At 39.3% G+C, this 18,176-nt stretch overlaps 2 protein-coding genes across 2 annotated transcripts; one reads left to right on the forward strand and one right to left on the reverse strand.

Annotated features, from left to right (window-relative positions):
* Window positions 1-112: 112 nt before the first annotated feature.
* Window positions 113-7,587, reverse strand: LOC311503653 (uncharacterized protein). Its single transcript, XM_084566504.1, has 2 exons — window positions 7,432-7,587; window positions 113-5,843 (listed from the first exon to the last, which is right to left on the reverse strand). The coding sequence occupies exon 2, from the start codon at window positions 5,799-5,801 to the stop codon at window positions 4,761-4,763; it is 1,041 nt and encodes a 346-aa protein (XP_084422630.1). The 5' UTR covers window positions 5,802-5,843; window positions 7,432-7,587; the 3' UTR covers window positions 113-4,760.
* Window positions 7,588-8,180: 593 nt separating this feature from the next.
* On the forward strand, window positions 8,181-17,470 carry eif1axb (eukaryotic translation initiation factor 1A X-linked b). Its single transcript, XM_084566797.1, has 7 exons — window positions 8,181-8,338; window positions 9,282-9,365; window positions 10,181-10,284; window positions 10,626-10,676; window positions 11,658-11,739; window positions 13,456-13,547; window positions 16,835-17,470. The coding sequence occupies exons 1-7, from the start codon at window positions 8,323-8,325 to the stop codon at window positions 16,838-16,840; spliced, it is 435 nt and encodes a 144-aa protein (XP_084422923.1). The 5' UTR covers window positions 8,181-8,322; the 3' UTR covers window positions 16,841-17,470.
* Window positions 17,471-18,176: the final 706 nt, after the last annotated feature.

Raw genomic sequence — 18,176 nt, forward strand, 5'->3', positions numbered from 1 at the left:
GGGTCGGCTGGCCCTGCCAATGAGGTGTCCCTTATTTAATTTTCAGGGAGTTGGCAAGCCTTTGTGCATATGTTGTTCTGCATTTTCAAAATAGAATACATTGACTCCTTCACTATGTTGTTGTAATTTCTTTATTTATTTCTGTGATTACTTTTATTCTCTGGCCCCTTAGTTTTCCATCAGTTTCATGAGCTGGCCCCAATTCCCAATTAATTGAATAGCACTGTCTTAACGGATGGTTTTCAACCTAAAATGTATAAGATGGGGGGAAAAAATGTTTTTTTTGAGTTATCCATAAGTAAAACGTGTGAATATTTTCATAACTTAATATTTTCTATAATAAAATTAATTTCACAGGACTTGACCATAAATTAATTTCACAAAACTCCATTTAAAGACTTGTATCAGATGTAAATCAACACGCCCCGCCCAACAAGCCCTGACAGATCCTTCACTCTCTGTGCTAGGAGTGTGGCTTTACACATTGTTCACGAGCCAAAGGACAGAAAATACTTCACCCACCTCATGTAAGTAACTATTTGTATTGTTCAAAGTTAAATTCTGGCCGAATTAACTTGATTATATTGCATGCAAGCGCATGACATTATGCTAGCTACTTTGGCGGCCGCCAACCGCCATTTCGAATATGCTCTAATCTCAAACAGTTCCTGACCTTCAACCAGTTAGTTAGCTAGCTAGCTACTGTGTATACAAGTGTGCGTTTTATGATTAGGAAATGGTGTCTTTGCCCGGTAGTTTATTTCATACAGATAGTGATAACTTCTTAAAAAAAAAAAACATTATGGTAGCTTGGACGTCCTCACTTCGATGTCGTGTCTGGCATACAAAACACATGCTGGTGGTGACTGTGGCCTCGGGTGCTGTCACATACTTGATACACAGTGGCGAATATTCCTGCTTATTCGCACAGTGGCTTAGTGTGGAGTGACCCGAAGGGTCAGCATTTAACTGTCATTAGCTTGTGGTCAGCAGTGCAAAGTACCATTGCGTCCCGGCAACGTAATTACAGTACTCTCAGCCAGAGGAGCTCACCTTATGTGCACCTTAGCACATAGCCGGCGTAGCCACGTTTCCCCGCCTGCAGTAACACATAAACGGTCGTGCTCCTCCAGGTGCAGCCAGGTATGGGGTCCTAACAAGAAGCTTTGCTGTGGATATTCAACAGTATCTATTGGTCCCATTGTGGTACATTCACACATTTGTCAGTCATTCCAGTTGTTCCACTAACACACATTTTCAGTGAGAGTCCGCATCGGTTGCAAACATGGATTACCAGCACTGATCTGAATTAATAGTGTTAAACAGTCTTGTGTATGCTCACTATGTACTGTACGCATAATGTATAACCCAATTTCATAATTTTATTTGAAACAAGCATGAAAACATTTTAGTGATATAGTCTTGTGGTTCTATTTAGGTTTTTCATATGTAATTCCAAATAAAAAAATATAAAAACCATGTGGCAGGAAATGCACCTTTTGTCTTAAATCTAATGTACAAGATCTCATCTTGGAAATTTGGCCAAAGCATGCTGTCTACTCATTGGGTTGACATATGCACTGAATCTTGAGTATCCATCCAAACTTTCCAAAATGTTTGAGATGTTTCAAAGGCTTTTTGTGGGACTCAATACACCGACTGTGAGCTATTCAAGTTGAGATGTTTCAAAATATACTCACTTAAAGACACTATTGTGAAGGTGTTCTGCTAAGATGAGGTTAGATATTCATGCCTGTGAATTGTTGCAAAAGTGCCCATAATGTTAATGTTGAACTGTATTATGCTGAGAATCTGTACTGTGAAGGTGTTTTCCTAAGCAGTACATTGTAAGCTGAGGTCATGTGTTCTTTTATGGACTGTTCTTTTATGAATAGGGATAGTCTTGGTTGTTCATACTATTTACCTCATTACCACTGTTTTTTATTCGTTAAATGTATGGTAATGCTTAGTAATTATTTAAAGCAGTTTCCACCTCCAAAACAAAGAAAGGAAGAATTAGTCAAAATTAATAAAATGGAGTACATGAGTTATTCATTTTTAATTTCATGTTACTTATTTTAATTAAGTTTAATATGCTGTCGCTTTTTACATCAATTTTACTCAATTTCTTGCAGTTGTTTGCAAATGCTACTTAATATTTTAGCATACATTGAAATTCATATTATTAGGTTCTCCTTACTCAAAATACTAGTTAGTTTGCTAAACTTGCAAAAACTGGTTGGAAAATGTTGTCTGAGTTAGATCTAAGAAACAGTTTTTACAGTGTAATAAAGGGTTGGAAATTCATCTGTTAATTATCTACTGGTGTTAAACTAAATAGTTTAAAAAATGAAAATTTTAAGATGTTTTTACATTTTAAACAACAAAAATTTCTGAAATGAATACTTGAATTTATCACATTTTTATCAGTTTGCACATCAACATGAACAGAAGCTAAAATAAGGTTTGTTTAGCAGCTGTTCTGGAGTTTCAGTCTTCCTCATCAGATGTTCAGCTCTTAACGTGCTGAACATCTGATGTGTGATCACCACACTAAGAGCTCAATCATTTTAAAGAGAAATTCTTCTGGTTTTTCCATTGTTGGTTGGAAGAAATTATTTTTTTTTTTCTAAAACTGGGGAAATAATCCGGTAATTATTAATATAAGAAAAGCTAATTTATAAATCTTAAAAACTGAAGTAAACTTTGACTTGTATTACAAAGTTAAGCTTTGTTTAGAATAAAATAAAGGGATATTTTAATCTAAAAGAAAACAGGTGAAATCTTGTAATGGTCGTAAAAACAAAATTCATGACAAACAATACACAATATATGATATTTACATAGCAGGTTTCTGTTTAGCAGAGCTCCATCAGTCACTCATCCAGCACTGTTGATTAATCTATCGATTAATCCATAATTTACTCGATTTATCATTTTATAGTCAGCTCAGGCCACTTGATACATTAAATTTCTTTTGGCTTGAACTGTGTGACTGTCTCACATCCTAAACTTCAATTAGATGTTGAATTTGGTGGAAATGAGGCTCCGGTGTCGTTCTACACATTCCAAATCCAATAAGATTTATTACAGCCAAAACAAAAAAAACAACAACAAAAAAAAACTTGCTTCTTGCTTGCTTTCTCTTCATGACATTTAAATATTTTCTGTTGGTATAAAGGGGCAAGCTATTTTTAAAGGCAGTGACTTTATGATGTCGGACTGAATTTGTCTGACTAACCTGATAACACTGACCATAGTCTGTGCAGGCTCAACAGAATTAACAGCGTCTACAGCTGTTGATCATTTGGCGACACTTAGAGGTGATGCTGGGAAACTGTCATAATAAATGTGAAAACAATTAGTCCAACTGATCGGGACTATGTCGGTCAACTCTGAGCAGAGCCATGCCAGCCACATGTCAGCCAGGTATATCAAATTCCCATACAATGCATCTGAACAGGTCAATTAAATTTATTATAGATGATGACGTTGTTGGGAAAAATATTTGTGGATTTGAACATTCCCATAACAAGAAGATGTAAACTAATTAGGGCTGGACAATAAACAAATAAATCTGCTTCAAACTGATCTTCATATAAAAGATCTGATATCAAATAATATCAATCCTTTTTTAAAATAATATATATCATTTCCTGCATCCTCTAGTTAGAACTCTTACAAGACTGGTTTCACTTGAATAGTGAACTAGTCCACGTGTAAGGGAGATCCAAAACATAACAGAAGCTCCAACACTGAGGGAACTGTTACAGCTGATAGCTGCTTCGAATTAAAAAAGTACTAAACAAAGGCAAAAGATAAGAACAAGAGGTAAAAACTAAATCTACTAAAATAATTGTTTCAAGATGGAAATATCTCTAAATAAATCAAATTCGGACCTTCTGAAACACAATCAAACCTATTTAGAACATCAGTAGTGATACCCAGCCCGACAAATTAGAACAGCCTTCCATGTGACCTTTCAGCTTCGCCATTTTGTTTCCTTTCATCACTTCCTACTTCTCGTCTCGTGCTCTGGTACTCTAAGCTGATCAGCCAATCAGAGTGATTTCTCTGAACACTCATAGCTGTAAGGTACAGACTGGAAAAACTACAGCCATTGAAGCAAGGCTCACCACAAAAACTAGGGTCACAGACACTCACCGATGGCCCAAAATGGTCGGCCATCCGCTTAGCGACTCCCTAAGGGTATCGGTTGCAGAAAAGTGATGATCTTTCAAAAAAGCTGGTTTGTGTAAGTACACACCAAACCAAAATCAAAGAACAACCAATGACAATGACCGACTGTAATGTCACCTCATGTCTCTTGTGTCTGGGCAAAGAAATTGCACTTGAACAAACCACAAAGACTAGAGTCAACAAAAACAGCCGACTACTGCCAACAGTGCAGGACACCCAGCAAATCTCCATCCACACACAGTCACTGAGGGCGTGTCAATATTACATCCAAGTGTTTAAACGATAGGGTCTGGGTTTCCAAATCTGTTTTTTGTAAACATCATAAAACCAGGACATCCATGGTCATCCAGGATGTCCATGTAAGCACACTCCCTGATGGACACTGTGGGCAGCAGATCCATCAAATGGCACTCGTTACGACTATCTATAGGCTGATTTTAAAATAAAAGAGATGATCACAATAAAAATGTTTCCTAACTGTAGCACACAAACGTTTGTATTCAGTTCAGATGCATAAATGTCAGACATGAGCCCGACACAGAGGTCAGGAAAGTGGAGGGTCAGAAGTCGGAGTCATCTGTGGCCGAGTTGTCGGCGTTGGTGAAGACCGGGGATGTCAGCAGCTGGTTGTTGCCCATTGCATGCTCGCTCTGCTTCTTCTTGTTATGGTTTTTGATGTGCACACTCAGACCCCTTTCAGTCATTTCATAGATCTGACACTTTGCGCAGTAATATGGCGACACTCCAACATGCCTGAATTGGTCGGCAAGGTACGACGGGACCGTCTTGAAGCTTTTATTACAGATGTGACAGGGAGGGATGACCCCCGGGTGCTCCTTCTCCATGTGCTTCCTCAGGCCCCACTTGGACCCTTGATATCCGGTGTTCTCCACCTTGTTTTCGGTCTCGGCCGAGCAGAGGAAGCAGGTGAACACGGCATCCTGGTTGGCATGGCGCTTGGTGTGAGCGTCCATTTCGATCTGACTCCGGAGTGTCTGCTTGCATGACGTGCAGAAAAACGTCTTCTTCCCCTCCAGTTGGTGCAGCTGTCTTAAATGCACTGCTAACCCCGACGGTCTCTTAAAGAACCTGCCGGGGGGCGGACACAAGGAGCACAATAGCTGTCGTTTACCCGAGCCTGAATTCATCTCCATCACATCGCTGTAGTCCTCTCCGAGCTCCAGCACACTCTTATTGCTAATCACCTGCTCCCGTTTGACCTCCTCCTCGGCTAGCAGCTTCCTCCTCTGGCTTGGTCTCTTCGGTCTAGACGGTACAGGAGCTCTGGAGTCCTCTCTGACCGGCGGATGTTTCACGATCGGGAGCGATCGATCTACAGACATCGTAAACTGGTAGCTCTCTCCGTCCTCCTCAGGATTTGAATACTCAATAACGTAGACACTGTCTTCCTCTTCCTCTTCCACAGCCACTGCCTCATCCTCAGTAGGTATCAAGTACTCCACATTGTAGTACTCTGACACCTCGCCTTTCACCTTCCCCTCAGCGTGTGACTCTTCTCCTGCAATATGAGTGTCATCTATTCTCACCACTGTTATCTGGTCCATGCTGCCAGAGCCGACCCAGTTTCCACTTCCAGCCATGACTACTGCACCGCCGTGGACCACCAGCTATTCAGAAGATGCCTGAAACCAGATAATGATTTTATGTTTTCCTATAACAAATTAATTAATATCTTACAGAATAAAGACATTTTGAGCAGCAGCTTTTTTGAAGTGCAAATCTATTCTGCAGCAGGACACAGTTCATGACAGTTGGTCCCAGTTTTTCAATGCATTTGATGAAGAAAAAAAATTCCACTGTTTTTATAAAGCAACATACACACATATGTAGTCTTCCCTGTATGCTGTATTTAACTGTTACTCTGAGCTAAATTTTTACTTTTTCCTATGTTTTTATGAATTTATTTTATCTGGATTTTCTACTCTTGGATCTTCTTCATTGACTTACAGTAATTAGTTAGATTAGTCTAGAACCAGCCCCCCAATGGAATGAAACTAATGTTAATTCATTGTTAAGTTTAAGGTAACTTTATTTGTATTTGTTTTTTTGTTTTTTTTACATCTATGGAGGTTATAATGGAAATACAGAAACTAACCAGGTAAATTTGGCACAAATAACATTAACAAGTTTGAGAAATTATTGATTTAAACTGACAGCAGTGTGTGCAGACTGAAGCAAACTGAGTAGAAAACCGGTTTATAAAAAACCAAAAGACTATGAGTTACCCCCAAAACAAGTCTAAAACAAGTACGGAGACTATGCCACAAAATTAGCTGAGAGAATCATTAAGAATTCTTGTAAATAAAGAACTGATTTACTATTAAAAAAAAATCTGATATTGTATTTGACTTAATGTTAATAGGAAAAAAAATCAGATAGTTTAACCTGTTCTGTTACTACTTATCATTTGCACGATTCAGCGACATACTGCTCACTCTACACTGTCGTATCCTGACTTATTTCAATAAATAAAACTTATTCTAATCTTTATTTAAAACCTTTTAAACACAGATTGTGTAGTAAATATCATGTTGCGAAAGGGACTCAGACATTACTCAAGATTTACTCTGGTTTTATAAAATGTGACTTGGACAACATGCTCATTAGCTTGACCTAAAAAGGTGAAATGTGATTTAATCATGTAAATGTCACTATTCAATCCATGTACTGATATAAAAATAAATCACATATAAATCTGTTCACTATGTTCTGTGATATTCAGCAAAATGTTTTAATATAACATTTATTAAAAAAAAGTTTGCAGTTTTATCTAAAATTATAACACGTCAGTTATAACGATTTGCAGGCAACGGTTATAGCCAGACTTCTATTGAAAGTATTGAAAGTATTGCCATTAACAGCAATACTTTGTTATTCTGTAAAACTATTTTCATCACATTTAAATAGTCACAAGCTGCTATTCAGTTTCGATATTTTCTCTTCATCTTTTTAAGTAAACCTCAGGATCTTATCAACCCTAACTATAGTCCTGCTGCCGAAGTCTGCCATCACAGCGAAACCTCGCTGACGAACGCAACGGCAGCTTGCCCCAGGTTAGCTTAGCAACAAGGTTGCTAACTTTCAAAGGAACGCAACTGTAAGCTGCGGGCGAAATATTTTTCTACGTTGCATTAACTGGCTATTAAGCAGCAAATGTAAAAGTAAGAGATGAAGTGCGCGTATGAATGTACATAACGAATGGCAATTAACCTTTGGTCGATGAAGGAGGGTTGGTTTCGTTGTAAGCTAGCCGAGTTACCACCAGAGTCTAGAGTGGGTTGTCTTCCACGTACAAAATACACAACCCCCAACAGCTCCTCTGAGGACAGAGCGACCCCTGGTGGCAAGGAGGAACACCGGCCTTCGCCATAGTTTTTAACACGGCGAAATGTCTGCTTATTTTGTAATTAAGGAAATTATTAAAAATACACACGTGCAGTATGGTGACTCAAAAGACACAACCCCAAGTTCACACATAAACTGAAACACGACATCATAGTCAGGCAGAAAGTAAAGTAAAACCAAACAAAGTAAAGGCTGAATTTTGGAAAATTACTAAACTAAATAAATTATTAAAGATGAACATGACAGTTCATGGATGATAAACTGAATTAAATATACATATTTTATTTTGTATATATTTTTCAAATTTCGCGCTAATGTGAGAAGGAAATTTCCCATACGTTGGATAAATATCTTATGAAAATATGAATGCATAATTAATAATTTACACAGTATATACATACACATAGTAACTGGAGTAGTATTTTACCTGTGGAGGAGTATCTTTACATCGAGATATTCTTACTCCTACCTGTGATTTTGAGAGTTGTATTTGATATTAACCCGATAAAACCATTGACTGTATAACAGATCTTTGCCACTGTGACAATTACCTATTACAATAAAGCATTGAGGTTTTGAATGTCTCGCCTAGCGCATGCGCAAACTGACAGAGAGACTCGTCACTGACCTGCTAGCCACTCGTGCTGTTCAGTTAGTTTAGATCTGAGCTTTCGCAGTCTCTTCTAAAACAACTATAGTTTAACAGTTGGTTGGTTATACCGAGCAGGACGAAAGTGACCCGAGGCGTGAGAGAATATGCCCAAGAATAAAGGTAAGACACGATGGACGACGCGACTCCTTTGTTTCAATGTTCTAAATTGTCTTCGCGCTGGTCGAGCCCGCCGCGAAGACACACGCAGGGAAAAACGTGACCGGCTAACGCTAGTTAGCAACACGAACTAGAGTCCTTACACAACAGTCTACGGCGTTCGAGTGTAATAAACCCACCGAAATTAACTTGAGATAACGATGCAGTCAGTTTGGTCCAGATAAAGTAGTTAAACACAGTGTGCCTGCTAACTAGCTAGCTAGCACGCTTACCATTCTGATTACATTGCTAGTTGACACAGCTAACTAGCTAGATAAACCCCACCCGGTCCGGCCCGTGACAACTTGAATTAACTAAAATTCCCCACCGATAACACCGGGCACGATGAACCGAGTTATTAAATTATGTTAACATCTTAATTTAGCGTTTTATCTAGATAACTGCCTAGGTGACGCCAATATAAACGTTAACCACAGTTCTTAAGTCTAAATCTGGTGTTACATAGAGAGTGACTTCCACTAGTATTTATATTCGTAATATGTAAATAAGTACAAAGTCATATATTTGTACTTAATATTTAAATAAATGACGGAGCCATACACCTGTGTATTGATTATTTGAGACTTTATTTAATTCTAAAATCTGGGGCCAATCTTAGTTTGCACATGCCCACACGTATATTGTGATCAGGGGATTAGTAACATCTAGGTATCATTTATTTTACTTAACCTGGTTTTCTTAATTGTTACTTGCATCTGAGCGTGTTTTCTGTAACAATTCTTAAAAGACATTTCACAGGTGGAACATACATGGAGGAAGTGTGTCAACTAGAAATTGATGGCATAAAAAATAGACTGAATCAACAGGCGGTAATGGATAGATTGGATAGATGCAGTCAAGAATCCAAATGATTGGTGTGCATTTACTGATTTCTTGTCTTTTACAGGTAAAGGAGGAAAAAATCGGCGACGTGGAAAGAACGAGAATGAGTCTGAGAAGAGAGAGTTGGTGTTCAAAGAGGATGGACAGGGTCAGTTTGTATAATAATAATAATAATAATTATTCTGTTATTGATCCCAAATTGGGAAATTCTTTTTCTGCATTTGATCCATTCATCCATTCCACTGTGTTGTGTACACTCGGCAGAGGGCAGCAACTTGTGTAGCACTAGAGCAGCAAGTTGCTCAAGGCACTTTGGACATGGGGGGACCTGGGACCCAGTGGTCCCAAGCTGCATCTCTAACCACTACTCCATAGCTCCCCCTCTGTATATGTTTGTGGGCCATAAAACTCAGCAGTTATATCAGTTGACTAAACATTAAATCATATCCATATCCAAAATTCCCCAAATTTGTATAGTTTCATGTTTGTTTCATGTCAAATGTGAGAATTTGCTGCTTTTCATCATCTTCTGTTTTTGGGTTTTGGAGTGGTTAAAATTTATGGGATGATGCTGTGAGAAATGAAACATGAAATGCATAGAAGAAATATCCCTTCAGCAGACAGATATGTTTAAATTAAAGCATTTTGAGACGTGCATTGCAAACCGAATCAGGACCTCAGCAGTGCCAAAATCCCTGAGGAAACATAGATCTTCATGTGGAGAAGATCTGACATTCAACACAGACCCGGTGATTACATTTGTTCAAAACACGGCTTACAAACACTGATTGCTACTGAAGCTCCCTAAAACTTGTGTTTAATTCAGGAAAATCATCATGTGACTGAAATAATTAAAATGGACCTGCTGATTTAGTGGAAAAATTATAATAAACTGAGGGGTTGTTGGTGTGTTTAATGTAGATCAGAAAATCCAACACTGTCCTCTGCACTCATTTCTTTTAGAATACGCTCAGGTGATTAAAATGTTGGGGAACGGACGTCTGGAGGCCATGTGCTTTGATGGAACCAAGCGGCTTTGCCACATAAGAGGAAAACTCCGGAAAAAGGTAGGAATGTCCCGACCATCCTCACACCTTTCCCTCACTAGTGTACTCTCACAGGAACACCCCTGACGTGATGCTACATCAGCATTTTATCTGCGGCCAGTCAGCTTGTGTGTGTGTGTGTGTGTGTGTGTGTGTGTGTGTGTGTGTGTGTGTGTGTGTGTGTGTGTGTGTGTGTGTGTGTGTGTGTGTGTGTGTGTGTGTGTGTGTGTGTGTGTGTGTGTGTGTGTGTGTGTGTGTGTGTGTGTGTGTGTGTGTGTGTGTGTGTGTGTGTCAGGGTCACAAAGTGCAGCATGATGCTGTACGACTCTGGGTAATCTCTGCTTTGTTTTGTTTTCCTCCAGGTTTGGATTAACACGTCAGACATCATCCTAGTTGGGCTGAGGGATTATCAGGTGGGTTTGATTTCTAACATGACAAAGATCAGAGAGTTTACGCTAGGCAGATTCTCACTGTGAGGACATGCCGCAGGATTTCACATAAATGAGCAGCAACATTTCTGTAGAATCCAGTGCTCTCAACATTTAATTTAATGTGAAAATCTTCTCCATTTCCTTCCCATGATATGTAAGCATTCATTTCTAAAGACTTTTGAATAATGTAAATACTGTTACCTTTGGATTATCCAATAAGAACGAGAATATATTATGTTTTAGGTAAGTGGAAAAAATCCACAATTGATTTCTTAGGGGAGACCTGGAAGTGGAATCCAGTGTTCAGCCCGGTTTGGAATGTGTTGCTGCACTGGGCATGGTATGCGCGCAGGCAAAGCGGGGAGATCGTTTTCGTCACGTATCGTTTGTGCATTATGGATTTTGGCCTCCTTTTGGATTCGAGACTTCTTCTGTCGCATGAACCTCGTTGTCAACTTGGGAACATGGGACATGTCTCTATGCATGTTAAATCACATCTAGAGGGTAGTTGATAGTTGAATGACAATACATTTTGTTATTTTGAAAGTAATTCTGGGTCTCTGATTTTCCTTATTTTTTGTACTTCAAGTAGGTCTTAAATTTAACCTATAATGGTCTTAAAAAGGTCTTAAAAAGTTTTAAATTTCACTTGCTTAAACCTGCAGAAACCCTGAATCTACTGACATGCTCCAGAACCCTGCCTCACTATGTTTCATTAAATATCATTAAAAAATTCTCCTTTAAATGCATTATTTGATGAACATATGACATGCCAGTTTCTGCTATAACTGAGAAACATTATAGATTCATAGGCACATGAAGTCATCAACGGTGGATGGTTGGAGGTGGTTCTGCTAACCCATCCAAAATTGAAAGCTGACATTTATCTCGGAGATTTGGTGATATCTGTTCCCCAATGTAATGCAACCTCTGCTGAGCTTTAAATTTCAACTCCTGTTCCAGGATAACAAAGCTGACGTCATCCTCAAGTACAACGCAGACGAGGCTCGCAGTTTGAAAGCTTACGGAGAGCTGCCAGAGCACGGTGAGTTATCTAAAAGTTTTATCTAAAAATTTGACATCTTTAGTCCAACAAGTCCAGGGTGGGTTGTGATCTCTATTTCAAAATAAATACAGACTGTGTAGGTTAGGCCACCCAGACTGAGTATCCTTGCAAAGCCTCCAGTTTAGGTTTTAGATATTGAATTCAAATTTGCAGATTTTCAGCAGCAGAGGTCCTCATTTTCCTTATTTCTGTTGCAACACTAACATCCAGTATTTGCTAACGTGTCAGTCCTCGTAGTCTAGTCAAAACTTCAAAAAGCCATAGAATGGAATTTGGTGTGTTTTGATTTTCCGACAACCTTTAGTTACAAAGACAGAATGGAAACTAAAGTCGTTTCATTAAAGGTGCAGTAGGCAGGATTGCGAAGATCCAGGACTTAGCCAAAAAATCTGAACATTGACAACTTCTCAGTCCCTCCCCCCTTTCCGCTAAAGCCCAAAACGGTCTCCCAAGCCCCTCCCCCCACAAGGGAGCGCTGTGCACGATAGAGCGCGTGCATATTGGCCCTGGAATACTGTGCACGAGCAGAGAACCGAGAGAGAGCGAGTGAACAAACTAGCATGGAACACACCGACGTAACAACAACAAAATAGTTTTTATAATACCCTTCGTTATTGCTAAATAATTTTAGGTCAAAATATTTAGCAATAGTCAACTTTAGGACAAAACCAAGGTTAGGATGTTTCTGAAAGTAGCCTACATTGGTGATGTTTGCTATCAGTAACAGTTAGAAGCATTCATTGTGGCGTTTTATTCCACAGTTTAGATTTATCAATTTGCTATGTGGTAGATATATGACCGCTACCTGTTGATGTGGTTAGACGTTTGAGAGTGAAGCTGAGGCACAGGCCTCAGACGAGGATTGCATCCCGGCTCCTTCTACACGCCCACGGCGAGGTCGAGGTGGTGGAGGGAGGGGAGGGCGCTATGAAATGCGTGTCCATGAGCAGTGATTGACACTCTGTTAGATACACCCCTGGTCTTGATTGGTGCATCTGAATGTGGAGCGGTGGATGTCTTGCAAATCGCGCTACAGGCTCTAGGTGGGGCCAGAGGAGCCGAATTTTTTTTTAAATGACCTGCTTCATGCAATTATACTTGAACATAGGGTCAGTTTCAGCAAATATGACAGAAAGTTAGTTTTATAAAACTTGCCTACTGCACCTTTAATGTAACGCCATGAAAACAATAAATATTAACAGCGGATGTTTCAACCAGACGATTGGACAACAGATATACTCAGACTTTACTGCTGTGTTCAAGCATTATTATGTTTGGATAAAAGTTTATAAGAGAAAGTTCTGTTACTTATTGAGAGGTTGAAAAAATAGTCAATAATTGAGAAAAAAATGGAAAACAAATTTCACAGCCCTATCAGCCCTGCTGATAGCAGCTTGGAGTGATGGTTTCCTTTCTCTCCTTTCTAAATACAAGAAAAGCTTACTCCAACCATATACTAGCAATATTTTCATGTTCTGCTTGTTTCACTCGGAAACATTTGGGCAATGACATACAAGATGATTACCTAGGCAACCAGAGCATGGAAAGTCCACTAGAGACCAAATGTGAGAGATGAAGAGTAATCCATCCCCTTCTTTGAAACTTGTTTCAGCACCAGTTTGTAGAGAGAATTGTCATGTAATTCTGTTGTTAGTTCAATCTTGAACACCTGAGCATTATTCTCTTCCTCCACAGCCAAAATCAATGAGACGGACACCTTTGGACCGGGAGACGACGATGAGATCCAGTTCGACGACATTGGCGATGATGATGAAGACATTGATGATGTAAGTTAATTTCTCCCCTCAAAATTGGACGATTTTTATTTACTTATTTACAGATGAGGACGAAATTATTAGCCCCCCTATTAAAAAATTTGATTCTTTTGAAAGCATTTCCCAAGTGCTGTTAAACAGAGCAACACATTTTTAACACAGCTTTTTTTAAACATCCTAGTTTTATTTTGGATGCTTGCATTAATTTACTTTCCACACAGAAATTAAATTATTACACAAAAAGCAAAACTTACCAGGGTCAAAATTATTAGCCCCCCTGATGTTAATAGTCAACTGTGTATCCTTTTTGCTGGATAACAGACTGCAGTCATTTGTTGTAGTTTTCAACAAGTCCCTGACACGTCTCCTGAGGAATACCAGCCCATTCTTCTTGGGCAAATCTCTCAAGCTCTTCCAGATTTGATGGCCTTCTGGCATGGTCCTTGGTCTTTAGTTCACCCCACAGATTTTCTATGGGATTCAAGTCAGGGCTTTGTGCAGGCCACTCAATAACATTCACTTTGGTTTTCTGGAAGTAGTTCTTTACCAGGAGTGATGTGTGTTGTAGGTCATTGACATGTTGGAAGACAAAGCGACGACCGAGACCCAGTTTTGCTTCTGACTGCTTGACATTTTCTTTCAAAATCATCATGATTCCTTCCACCTTGACCAGATTCCAAGTTCCAGATGCACTGAAGACGGTGTTCTATGGGTTATACCCCTGTCTCTATGGCCAAAGAGCTCTAGTTTCGTCTCATCTGACCAAAGGATATGCTTCCAGTATGCATAATCTTTCTCCAGATTGTCCTTGGCATACTTCAGTCTGGCTTTAAGCTGTCTCTTCTGCAGAAGTGGAGTATTTCTTGGTCTGCAACCTCGCAGTGCAGAGCTCCAGTGATTGTCTTCTTTGAGACTACAATTCACTAGTGTCTTGGCAATTGTTCTAGGGTCTTTAGACACATCTCTCACTAGTTGTCTTTCCAGGGTCTTTGAAAATTTTCGCTTCCTACCTCTGCCGGGCTTGTTCTGTACAGTGTGATTCTCTTTGAATTTCTTGATGATGCTTCTCACTCCACTTCTGGACCCTGGGAATCGCTGTGATAACTGTGTGTATCCTTCTCCTGCATTGTGAGCATCAACAATTCTTTTTCACAAGTCTAAACTGATTTCTTTTGTTTTTGGCATGATGCTTTCTCAAGTGCCAGCCAAAACCCTTACTGAAGGACTTATACTGTGTTTAAATTCGGAGATAACTCTTAATTAGGGCCCGAGCGACGAAAAGGTGCAGGGGCCCAATGGGGCCATGGAACGGAGTTGCAAGGACCCTATTGTTTTCGTACCATTTATTAGGGCCCGAGCAACAAAGTAGCAGGGGACCAACGGGGCCATGCAACGGGAGTTGCAAGGACCCCATTGTTTTCGTACTTTCTGCGTCTTCCCTCCAATGAAATCATGCCTAAACATGCACGAAAAGTCCTGAAAAGGTCTTTGTTCACCCGAAAATTTTTATCTAGTAAGGCCTTGAGCACGGGCGTGGCAAAATGGCTCTGTAGCACCATCTATCTGGAAATATGTCACACGTATGTAACATCCCAGGACGCCAGGGTTTCCGCGAAGTCATAAAAAGTCTTAGAGTCTTAAATTTGATAATGCCAATTTAAGGCCTTAAAAAGTCTTAAATACGAGCATATTTTGCATTGTAGGTCTTAAATTACATTTCGTCAAGTCTTAAATCCTTACGTCGATTTACCGCTTTAAAATCAATCTGGAAACATACAGGGAGCCAATGAATTTCTGTTAAAATTGGGGTAATGTGATCGTGCTTTTTGGTACCAGTTAAAAGTCAAGCAGCAGCGTTTTGAATCGACTGTAGTCGAGACAGTGACGTCTGGCTGAGCCTAACATAAAGTGCATTGCAATAGTCTAAATGAGTTGTGATAAAAGCATGGATTAAGATCTCGAAGTGGTGGTGAGAAAGAAAAGGTTTTACTTTAGCCAGTTGTCTCAGTTGGAAGAAACTGGACTTAACCACCGATTTAATCTGTGCATCCAATTTCAGATCGCTGTCAAATCGTACACCAGGGTTAGTTGCCGTCTGTGTCAGATTTAAAGGCCCCAGATCAGCATGGACCTTGGAGGCATCACTAGGCCCAAACAGCATGACCTCGGTCTTGTTATCGTTTAAGTGTAAGCCATGCCTTGATTTCTGCCAAGAACTCTTGCAGTCGATTTGCAGAGTAATCATCTGTTTGATTGAGGACCACATAAATTTGGCTGTCATCAGCGTAAAGATGGAAAGCAATGCCATGTTTCCATAGAATTGATCCAAGAGGATCCAAGTAGAGGGATATACGCCGTGCTCTGCTGGATCTAAATATCTTCCGAACAACTACAAATGACACCAAAGTTATATGAGTGAGTAAACGATCGTATTTTATGCCAGAATTAAGGTCCAGGTTGTACAAAACGGTAATTCCCCTTTAAGGGGGCTGATAATAATGACCCTGGTAATTTTTTATTTATTTATTTATTTTTTTTGAATAATTCTGTTGTGTGCAAATAGAAGTGATTTATGCTTTCTAAAGAAAAATAGTATGTTTAGAAATGCTATGTTGAAAAATTCCACGTTCTGTTAAAAAAGCACTTGGGAAAATTTTGAAAAAACTTTAAATTTCATAGGGGGCTAATAATTTCGTCCTCAGAAAATGATTAGGGATTCAAGAGAGGCAGTGCCTGTCATTTTTTTTCTCTGAATCTTCCTTTCATTGAAAATGATCCTCAACATGGGTGCAGGTGAAGCTCGCCTAAAAAGAGAACTATGGAACTCATTCAGCAACCACTTGACTAGAACTATACCAAGAGGTTAAAGTAATACCACAAAGCACACACATTCTACAAAGGTTTTAGAAAAAACGGCTAGCTGGTTATCACTTTTGATAGGTACTGACCTCTGCAGACCAGCAACACCCCAAAAGAGCTGCTTTTCTGGAGATGCTCTGACCCAGTCGTCTCGCCATCACAGTTTAGCCCTTGTCAAAGTCTTTGCTTCAAGCATCAATTTTGAGTTCAAATTCCTCACTTACTACCTGATGTATCCACCTACTGACAGGAGCCATAATAACCAGAGAATCAGTGTTGTTCGCTTCACTTGTTGTAATGTTATGGCTGATCTGTGTATTTTGTACTTTATAAACAAGTTATCAGCTTTCGTGTATAATATCAAAGTCATCATCATAGCCCTAATTCTAAATTCTCAAATTAAAGTTTCATTCTGTTTCCTCTTACATTTTTCTTTGCAGATCTAAAGTCCTGCTACAGGAGGGGAAGGTGGGATTTTACTAGAGATGCTCCGACTGGGATATTTTGAGCCGACAACAGTGCACAGATAATTCTTTGTTTTGTTTTATTATTTTAAGATCAGCCTATGCCAATCCACAGTTCATTAATATAAAGCATGTTTATTCCAGTTTGTTTACCATCAGTAGACGTCTTTGTTGTTCTTCAAGTACATTTCACACAAGGGAAAACACCATCAGTACTTTGATTTATTGTTGAATGAGAAAGACTTGCAGCAGGCTACCTGGTAACTGATGACTATGCAGGCGGTTTGCTTTTATTGCCTTCATGCAGTCAGGTTGGAGACGCAGAGTAGGCTGATCAGCGTCATAGTTAGGAGGATCCGGACCATTCCTAAATCTCTACATTTTGCTTCTAACATCAAGAAAAAGGCATATTTGCCATCTCATTCATGGAGTTTTCTTCTTTTTTTTTTCCTTTACTGCCTTAGAAACACTTGCTCTGTGTTGTAGAGTCTGACACCAGGAATATCTCGCACCAAATGCGTCATCTTTTAAAAATGTATTTATATTAATTTCACACTATGTGAAATTTAGAAACAGAATCTCTGGATTTGCCAATAAAAAGATAAACCATGATGTGTTTTTTTTTTTTTTCTTTCCCCCACCCCTTTCTTTGCCCGTCTGTCATTGTAGCTGTAGCATGTAAAACAGTTTGAAAGCTGTTATATACAGTGACGGAAGAAACGTGACAATATTGGAGTTATATATCTTTGTTAATGTCTTGTTCTTCTGACCGTGTATCACTAAACTATTTGCACGTTTTGAATCAAATGAAGGCAATCTGCCTCCCCTTAAAAGAAGAATCAAATGTATTTTTTCTGTTGTTTCCCTTATTTGTGTGTCTTGTTGGCTTCAATGTTGTCTTTCAACCTCTGAGGCGATGGCACAGTGAAAAAGCTCAGCCAGGTCGCCCGCTGTGTCTGCTCTCACTAGACCAGCGGTTCCCAAATCTTTAAACCACAGACACGCACAGATAGACAGACAGTACAATATATCTAGCTTTCTGCTTTCCCACCACTAGAAAACTGCCCATCACTTTGGGAACCACTGATCTATATACCATATGATGTTGTGATTTTGACTAAATAAAAATGTTCTACGATGTTTGAAGGCTGGGTTTCCAATAAAGATCTTAACTCCACTGACCTGGCATCGTACTTTTTGGGCACACTTCCTGTGCTGGTCTGATGGTGGCAAGATGGAACTGAAATATACAGTATTCCTTCACCTGTTAATTAGGTACACTAGTGAATTTTAATAGAACTGTCCTGCACTAAATTTT

This window comes from Chelon labrosus (genome assembly GCF_963514085.1).
Source record: "Chelon labrosus genome assembly, chromosome: 18".
In the NCBI taxonomy this organism is placed as follows: domain Eukaryota; kingdom Metazoa; phylum Chordata; class Actinopteri; order Mugiliformes; family Mugilidae; genus Chelon; species Chelon labrosus.